The 9,730-nt window shown below is 38.9% G+C and overlaps 1 protein-coding gene across 1 annotated transcript in view; it reads right to left on the reverse strand.

Moving 5' to 3' along the window:
- The window catches only part of DBH (dopamine beta-hydroxylase), a 39,424-nt gene extending 29,912 nt beyond the window's left edge, over nt 1-9,512 (reverse strand). Inside the window, exons 1-3 of the mRNA XM_063431684.1 lie at nt 9,174-9,512; nt 4,095-4,241; nt 2,104-2,367 (exon numbers count right to left, since the gene is read on the reverse strand). Coding sequence (XP_063287754.1) covers nt 2,104-2,367; nt 4,095-4,241; nt 9,174-9,509 — 747 coding nt within the window. The 5' untranslated portion in view covers nt 9,510-9,512. The remainder of the gene's footprint in view (nt 1-2,103; nt 2,368-4,094; nt 4,242-9,173) is intronic.
- Between the last annotated feature and the right edge of the window lie 218 nt (nt 9,513-9,730).

Genomic DNA, 9,730 nt, shown 5'->3' on the forward strand with positions numbered 1-9,730 from the left:
CCCCTCCGGCATGCCACAGTCCAGGTGTTAGTCCCCTTGAAACAACTTTTCCATCACTATTGTGGCCAGAGAGAGTCCCTGTGGGTTTTAAAATTCGCCTGCCTATTGAAGTCTATGGCGGTTCGCCGGGATCGCCCGTTCGCGAACATTTGCAGAAGTTCGCGTTCGCCATTCGCGAACAGAAAATTTAATGTTCGCGACATCACTAGTGGTAGGTTTCGAGCTGGCCTGTCGCTCAGAACCTGGGGGTGTAGGCGTATCTCAGTATACCCCTACATTGGATCATCTGGGCATGTTGGTATGGTAGGTTTTGAGCTGGCCTGTAGCTCAGAACCTGGGGGTGTAGTGGTATATCGATATACACCCAAATTAAATCAGACAAGTTGGTATGGTAGGTTTCGAGCTGGCCTGTGGCTCAGAGCCTGGGGGTGTAGGGGTATCTCAGTATACCCCCACATTAGTTCATTCGGGCAAATTGGTATGGTAGGTTTCGAGCTGACCTGTAACTCAGAACCTGGGGGTGTAGTAGTATCTTGGTATACCCCTACATTGGATCATTCGGGTAAGTTGGCATGGCAGGTTTCGAGCTGGCCTGTGGCTCAGAACCTGGGGGTGTTTTTGTAAGAGGTTTGATGGCAGTATGTTCTGTGTGTGTTGTGTGTGCTGATACCAGATGTGAAAGTTGCACAAAACATATCATTCCAGTCAAGAAGAGAGTTTTCCTGATGCTAATTGGCAGCCCAGGGAGGCACAAGTGCTTCTTCTTCAAAAATGTTTGCTGGAAAAGATGACAAAACTGTAAGAAAATCCTTAATCTGCTGTACGAGGTGACACTGCGTGTGGAGCTCAGTCTGCAGGACTTTAAATAAACGATTACTCCTGACGGACTGTGTGACTCTCTACCCATCAGGCAATGTAGACCAACTTTCTCTATTATCTCATAAAGGGATTTTTTTTCCCGCTTTTGCAACTGCAGAGCATTTTGACATAAATCACATGTCTGTCATCGCCATTCTTTCCCCAACGTGAAGTATGATTATCAGAGTAATTAAAATTCAGTGCTAGCGTCGGAGAGCTGGGAGAGAATGGGGACTGTCACCAGCTTCTGTCATTTTTTCCTAATTTTAAATCCTGCTTAGGAGGGGGGGGGGGCAGTTTCCCTCTGCGTCGAGAAACTGCCTCGATCATATTAAAAGTTAGAATGTATCTCCTCTCCTAAGAGAGAGCAGGAATGTATTAGCAAAACCAGTACCTACAAGGCATCTTCATCCCTAAAATATCAGGACCACTCCCCTAATATTTAAAAAATGCTTTAGATTAGTATAACGCTTTTTTTTCCTTTTCTTTCAATAAAATCTTCCACGATCTGGATTTTAATATTTACGAAAAACATTGAACAGGATGAGCTACTATATAATTTTGGGGGATACCCAGTGCGTGACAAGTCTTGATCACATGCATATCCCGTTGGTAGGCCACGTTCTATTCTGACCTTGTGAATATAAATACTGTAGCATTCAACCCTACAGCTTTTTTTTTTTTTTTTTTTTAAGAAGAAGACTGCACTATATCTCGTTTTCATTTTCCCTCTTACATTCTATCAGCTCTCTGTTACTTCTGGATATGAAATTCAACAGTTGTAGATTTTTTGTTTTTAAACTCTTGCTTTTCCCTAGTCCCCCTGAATAATTCATCACTAGTTACAAGGTGTTCTGAACTTTGACATTGAAATTCAATTTAACAGTTGTACACAACTTTTCTTCACCTAAGCTGTCCCGAAAATACCTTCCTTCCACCAATGTCCACCAACAGGAGTAAGAACATCTACTGTCTGAATGAAGCTATGCCATGGTAAACCCAGATGTGAATTAAGAATTTAGAAATATATCTTGATTCGTATTTCATTTCCTAAAATTAGCATATTGTGACATCTGGATTAAATTATAATTTTCTAGGTTTCCAAGACTATCAGAAATTCCCATTGACTTCATTACGTTACATCATGTTTTTAAGGGACCTATTTGAAAAATATGTGAAGGTCAGAGGTCCACCCAGTTAAGAAGGACGGAGATATGCTTATAAAATGATGATATATCCACTCACCATGAGAATGTGATGCTTTGGAAAGTTCTGGGGAAGCTCAGTGATATAGCACCAGTAGGTGGTTTCTTGGTTCGGGATAAGGACATTGGGTGCAAGGACTTGAAGGTTGCGGACATCTGGTGGAAGAGGTGGCAGTCGCTGACGTTCTGGTTTCAGAAGCTGCACTCGCTGCAAACCCCTATTCTGAATGGCCGAGACATTGATGGCAGTAATGGAGTGCACAGGTTTCTCCAGAACGGCATAGATCAGGTGCACGGTGCCATCCTAAAAGAAACCATTAAAAATAATCTTATAGAAGTTTGACTTTCTTCTTGCCCACCATCAGCGTTAAAAGGAAAGTGTCACTGTCACAATGTCTGCAATATACTATTAAACATACTATTAAACAAAATCTTGAAAATCACCTAGGTTCACACGTTTTCATGTAAGTCTCTATTTTCTGTTACATTTATATTCAAGATTTAGCTACGGTAATTATATCCCAATATAGTTCAGTCCAGGCATAGTCAGGGTACACATTGCAAAGGAGGAGAAATAGAAACATTGTTTAATTCCCCTTCTTCTCTGTAGGTTTACTCTACACGGATTGACAGGTGCAAAGGGTGGAGCTTACAACAGTGATTAACAGGGAGCCGAGATGGAGACCACCAGTTGAAGGATAAAGAGGTGTGAATTTCTAAATGTAATATTATCTTTCAGACCGATATATTTGTTAAATATTAAGGGAAAAGTAAACATATAACTAATATTCATATGAAATTTAATTAGGAACACAATATTTCGAGCCCATGTTAGGGATTTGATTTCAGCTCATAAATCCCATTTAATAAATAGTCTCCATAGTGTGACAGGGCTATTTATTTAATCTTGAAGGGAAAGGAGCATTCTTGAAATAACTGTTATACATGCCATCTAAAGAAGATAGAAAAATAGCCTCAGGGAATATTTCAAACAGCTAACTTTTGTAATTAACATTTATAAAAACTAAAATGTATCTCTCTACAGTAAAAGTCAGGTCTCTGCGTTTGAAGCAGCGATGCTCGCTCATTTAAATTAATTTTACTAATGTATGTGGATTTGTCAAAGAGCAAACTGACGTGTCTGTAAAATAAACTTACTATCTATCTGCTAGCTGAATCGGGTAATTAGCTGAATAATTAGTGTTCACATATCCACGAGAATGTGCGTATCTTTCAGACATTTCCTGCTGTTCCTGAAAGCGGTGTCAACACTAAAAGTCGAACATGTAGGCTGGATTTGGGGAGGAGGGATATTGGGGTGAGTTTTCTAACGTATGAAGAATTGCAATTTCCTTCAGTGCAAAACCCTCAATATGTATATGGAATTTAATCGAATGGAACCCTAATTAAGTCAGTTTACTGAAATGCCTTATGTGTGAAAAATGTATGTTCTCTTTTTTCATTTTACAAAAAGTGCAGATTTCAGTAGAAATTGGTAAGTTTATAAAATAACCTGGTTGCACCCTCCCCCCCAAATGTCAATCAGATAATAGGTCCTACTACCTGGTTATTTTGGTCAGTGGATCTAAGCTTAAGAGGTAGCAATTGCCCAGAGCACCTGCCTTGCAAAGATTTCTCATTGAGCTGCAATGGGAAGTCTGTGATTGGACAGCCACAGAAAGTATGGGCGGGGTTAGAAGGGGAGGGTTTGTAAAGGCTGCAGACAATAGATCTGCAGGTTTTGCAAGGTTTAATTTGTGGTATATCTACTAAATAGCAATGTCATTTATTTCTGTATTTAGGCAGTGGAGTGTCCCTTTAATGAGTTCTGTTAACACTTTTTTGTTTAGTTTTTTTTTTAATAAAAGCACAATTAATAGGTAACTTACCTAAAAAAAAAAAAAAAAAAAAAAAAAAGATTCTCATTCAAAATTAAAAGACTGGATACTTATGAAAATAAAATTCATTGTAATAAATGTATTAAAACTGTACTGTTATCCACCAGGAAATGTATAAAAGTACTTTTCTTACCTCGATTAGGTAGTCATGCGGGTCACAGGTGGAGAAGGCCCTCTTAAACACGATGTAGAGACCCTCTGGAGCCTGTTGTGCCATGAGCAGCTGGTAGTCTTGTTGTGAATCGATATGAATTCGTCCCTCCTGGTCACTCCATGCATCCTGTTGGTATAAGACCAATACAAACCATTATATAGTATGGGTTCCTGATGGCCAACGGCCACCATAATCCAGAGACCACCATTATTATGTATGTCGACTCCCTGTGTTTCAGACGATAGACCTTGTTTAGTGATAGGTAAGGTTCCTAATGTCCTTCTTATGTTAATTGTTACTGGTTTTTATATTTGCATTGCCAATTAAAATTTTCATCAATAAACGCACTTTTGATTATTAAATTATGGGTGTAACCAGAGTATTTTTTCATAGTTCACCTTGGCAGAAAGATTGCTCCCACATTACACTAAAGACACCCCTTTTACAATAGGCGAGAAGGGAATATAGTGGTTAAGGACATCCCCGCCAAACTGGCCTAAAATTTTCTATCTGTTGTATATGCTTTGGACAATTTCAAATTTAGTGAATAAACCATAATGTTTCCCCTCTCCTTATTGTTCGTCTTTTTCCTCCGCTGCGTAAATCGCATACATTTGGACAGATAATGCCGAATGCTTGGAAGCTATTATACTGCGTTAGCTTTTCCGATCAACCTATTTCTATACGTATATATTATGTAAATTCCCACCATTCTGCTCGATGCTAAATTCACTCTTCACAATAGAAGCAATTGAATTTTTAATGCCATGGGGGAAACTCGATGCCCCTGGGAGTTGTCGTGAATATTGTATTCAAGTCTAGAGTCAATATTATGATGAATTCCTTGTCAGTCAGTAAACGGGGGAATTGAATGAAGCTTAAGACAATCATTTTTCCAATGGAATGTATGAAAAAGAATAGGCATTCCAGTCAATAGCAAACAATACGTTGCATGTACAACTTATATATATAAATATCTTACAGTGACAGTACAACGGGGAGCGCCATTTGTCATTCCTTTAGCTGCCGCCAACAATGAAAATGCAGGGAAAGTTCATTCTTTTTGAAATAGGGTCCAAAAAATCCCCACGCTGCTCAGGATATGTGCAAACTAAACTTAAATCTCGATCATAATCCGCTTTACGTTCATAGTCTAACGCGGGGCAAACAGGTAGATAGGTGGTCATTTTATAATATACTGGATCACGGGTAATAAATGTAGCATTTTATAATCTTGTCATAACTCTTAGCAAGATTAACCTTTTATGATTGGGGTCCAAATCACGCACACAATTATTTTACAGCAAATTAGCTCACAGACCCATGTCTCAGTATTAATACAACTAATCGAAAACTAAGCGTGAAAAAGGAACCTTCATTATTTTCTTCCCAATATTGCAGTCCTATATAGAAGAAGCGGTCCTAAACTTAGGTATGAGACATAAAATAATAAGCTTTCTAAAAAAACACAGAAGTCTGATGGGAGGGAAAAGACACACAGTACGAGGGCGGCTTACTGTGTCAATCTATGTAGAGTAATAACATTCTAGAATGTTACAGTTACATAGCTGAAAAGAGACTTGCGTACATCAAGTTCAGCCTTCCTCACATTTGTTTTTGCTGTTGATCCAAAAGAAGGCAAAAAACTCAGTCTGAAGCGCTTCCAATTTTGCAACAAACTAGGAAAAATACTTCTTGACCCCAAATAATTCTTGACCCCAAAATAGCAGTCAGATGTCTCCTTGGATCAAGCAGCTATTACCCCACTAATTAGAAATTATATCCCTGTATGTTATGTTTTTGGAAGTATTTATCCAATTGCAGTTTAAACATCTGTATAGACTCTGACAAAACCACCTGTTCAGGCATGTTTGCTGATACTTTGCTCACACAAAGCTAATTAATAATTATTATCTTTGCACTATAACCACTGCAGCTTGATGTGTGTGATTAGAGTTCAATTAACAGAGCAGAAGATGAGAGCTAAAGTGAAAACACTGCATGTCTAGCAGTGCCATTAGCGGAAAAAAATCTAATTAAACACACTGTGCTGATTGAAAATGAAACCATTTTTTTCCATGGAGAGACTGTGCAAGTCATGTGCGGGGAGATGTGGCTAAGGCTGCAAATACAAAGGGATTTAACTCCAAAATTGAAGAGAATTGAGCAATGAGACTGCAGAGGCAAAATCTATACACCACAATCACTTCATTAAGCTAGAGTTGCCTTAAAGCTTAGACTGTCCCTTTAAAGATTTAGCAAATTACATCAAAACCCAGTTCAGACAAGGCAAAGCCAGGGTACAAATTGCAAATGAAGGGAAAAAATAGTAACATTGGGGGATATTTATCAAAGTGGTCTGAAATTTGTTTTTTTTTTATTCCATAATTCTTTTGATCATATTTATTTAAGTAATCTAAAAAGTGACTTTTTCCTTCATAGCAAATTCCACCATTTTCTGTTTCAGAAGACCACCAAATTTATAGTGAAAAAATTCTGCCAATTTTCGGTGTGAAAAAGCGACCAAATTACTCATAAACCCGAATAAATTAGGTCGGAAATTTGTGACACTTTGATAAATCTCTCACATTGTTTAATTTCTCCTCTTCTCTGTCTGCTCTTTCTATTTTGACTGACAGGTGTGAAAGGCGGAGCTTATAACAATGATTGACAGGGGGCTTCCCCTTTAAACGAAGACTGGTTGTTACAGATCTAAGATTCAGACATGTCTGTAACGTAAAAAGGATTGTTGTAGACAAATAGTTGTCTTGGCACTTTGCTTTTTGAATCTTTCCAATTATTTCATAATTTTATAGGAATGTGTTTTTTTTTTATTATAATATTTTCTTTAAATAGTCTCAGGGGGAAAACATGTGATGTGATTAAAACGTGTATTATTTCTTTTAGTAACACGCTGAGGATTCACCAATGTACAAAAAGCAGGTTGATGGATACAAATGAATTTGAGTGCTGTTGTCTTAGTCCTGCAATGTAAAAACACAGCAGTTTTGTAGATACGGCAACGTTTAAATTTCAGGGCCTTCCTGACAGCCGCTAGAGGCGCTTTTGCCGCTATAACGGAGTCAGACTCAATTATGTGACTTTACAGCGTCCTCACGCTTTGCACGATCATAGGGAAGCACTGGATTCAATGTTTCCCTATGAGAAGCATATGATTGGATGAGGCGGCTCTCACTGCACATGTGCCTCTTATCCCCAATGCCGAGTGGGCAGTTGCAATCTAGGCACTAGAAAAAACAGTACGTAATAAACGTTTTTGTTTTTTTTAAACTACATTTAGGGTGGAGCAATAATCTAAAATTGGAATAGAACTCTATAACATTAGGGACATAAGTTTGTATTTCTAATGCTATAATGCTCATTTAAATTGGTTTATAAAAATCAGTTCTGTGACAAAAGTTCTTAAAGTGGAGCAGTGGCAGCAACATTCCATTGGTTTCTATGGTAACTGCTCAGCATTTGGACTTCTGCTCCAGAATATGCATCCATATCGATACTTTGCTACGTTTTTTTCTGGATCAAATATCTGAATATCTAAACGCAATTCCGAAGGCTAATTTTAGATATGTTTAGCAATTTAAATACCGGTAGGTCTTAGTGCTTTAAGCTAATGATGTTATGTTTTATAAAGTGTAATTGACAATTTGTAGCAACTAATACAAATATAATTTCTTTCAGTCACTTAATTGACCTTTTTAGCATATTTATGATATATTTAAGAAAGTTTATTCTAGTACCTTTAGTATATATATATATATGCAGAAATCGAGAAATTTGAGATCAACAGGTCAATTTTTCAGCTCTACGGAAAAACTCTACAATCATCGCACATTCTGTATCTCCCGCTTCTGTTCCGCAAAAAATAGCACTGTATAGAAAGAGTAGGAGAAAATATACCATATACCCTACAGAGACAGTAAAGGATAACAGTGATATAGAAAAGGGGGTAGATACCTGGAATAGCCTTCCAGTGGGAGCAGTAACAGTGATATAGAAAAGGGGGTAGATACCTGGAATAGCCTTCCAGTGGGAGCAGTAACAGTGATATAGAAAGGAGAGTAGATACCTAGAATAGCCTTCCAGTGGGAGCAGTAACAGTGATATAGAAAGGGTAGTAGATACTTGGAATAGCCTTCCAGTGGGAGCAGTAACAGTGATATAGAAAGGGTAGTAGATACCAGGAATAGCCTTCCAGTGGGAGCAGTAACAGTGATATAGAAAGGGGAGTAGATGCCTGGAATAGCCTTCCAGTGGGAGCAGTAACAGTGATATAGAAAGGGGAGTAGATACCTGGAATAGCCTTCCAGTGGGAGCAGTAACAGTGATATAGAAAGGGTAGTAGATACCTGGAATAGCCTTCCAGTGGGAGCAGTAACAGTGATATAGAAAGGGGAGTAGATACCTGGAATAGCCTTCCAGTGGGAGCAGTAACAGTGATATAGAAAGGGTAGTAGATACATGGAATAGCCTTCCAGTGGGAGCAGTAACAGTGATATAGAAAGGGGAGTAGATGCCTGGAATAGCCTTCCAGTGGGAGCAGTAACAGTGATATAGAAAGGGTAGTAGATACCAGGAATAGCCTTCCAGTGGGAGCAGTAACAGTGATATAGAAAGGGTAGTAGATACCTGGAATAGCCTTCCAGTGGGAGCAGTAACAGTGATATAGAAAGGGTAGTAGATACCTGGAATAGCCTCCCAGTGGAAGTAGTAACAGTGATATAGAAAGGGTAGTAGATACCTGGGATAGCCTTCCAGTGGGAGCAGTAACAGTGATATAGAAAGGGTAGTAGATACCTGGGATAGCCTTCCAGTTGAATCAGTTACAGTGATATAGAAAGTGTAGTAGATGACAGTAAAGTAAAGGCAAATAGGGATTTAGACACAGGGTGGTGTTTTGCAGTTGCTAGTGTTTGAAATTGTAACGTACCAAATATATAAACGTGCTTTTGCCTTCCGCAGTGCCAATAAAGTGCATAAAAATCTGTTACAATTGGTAAATCACAAATCATCAAAAAATTTCCATAAGGAGTAACTTACACCAAAAAAGGAACTAAACCCGTTACTCCACAGGATGGCTAAATCAGCATCTTCAAAGTCTCCCCTGTCCGACATGCCGAAGATCATCCCAGCCTTGAGGTCTTTAATCAGGATCTGAAAATACACCACCTTTTCAGGGTAACTCACGTTCCAATAAAGTTCCATCATGCCTTTCGGATCCAGCGGTACCTTGTACGGGAAGGAACTCTCTACCGGAGAGGTCCCATGGAGAGACACCAGTAAGACGGTTAAGAAAGCTGCCACCATGGTGAAATAGATGGGGACCACCTTTCTGATGGTGAGACGAGGCATGTAGCAAGACCTCTCTTTCACCATGTTCTGGATAGATGAACGAACGGAATGAAAGTGCAATTGGCTTGTGACATTTATAATTCCATGTGCCATGCAGGTTAGGGCTGAATTGGTTTATAATCGAATTTGGCTCATAGCAAATTGGATTGGCTTTTTTTGGCCCTCGGGGCCTTGGATTCTCATTGGCTGATGCCAACAAAGAGACTGGATTTCTTGAGAATACGGTCAATAAAAAGTAGACATGC

This window comes from Pelobates fuscus, chromosome 9 (assembly GCF_036172605.1).
Source record: "Pelobates fuscus isolate aPelFus1 chromosome 9, aPelFus1.pri, whole genome shotgun sequence".
NCBI lineage: Eukaryota > Metazoa > Chordata > Amphibia > Anura > Pelobatidae > Pelobates > Pelobates fuscus.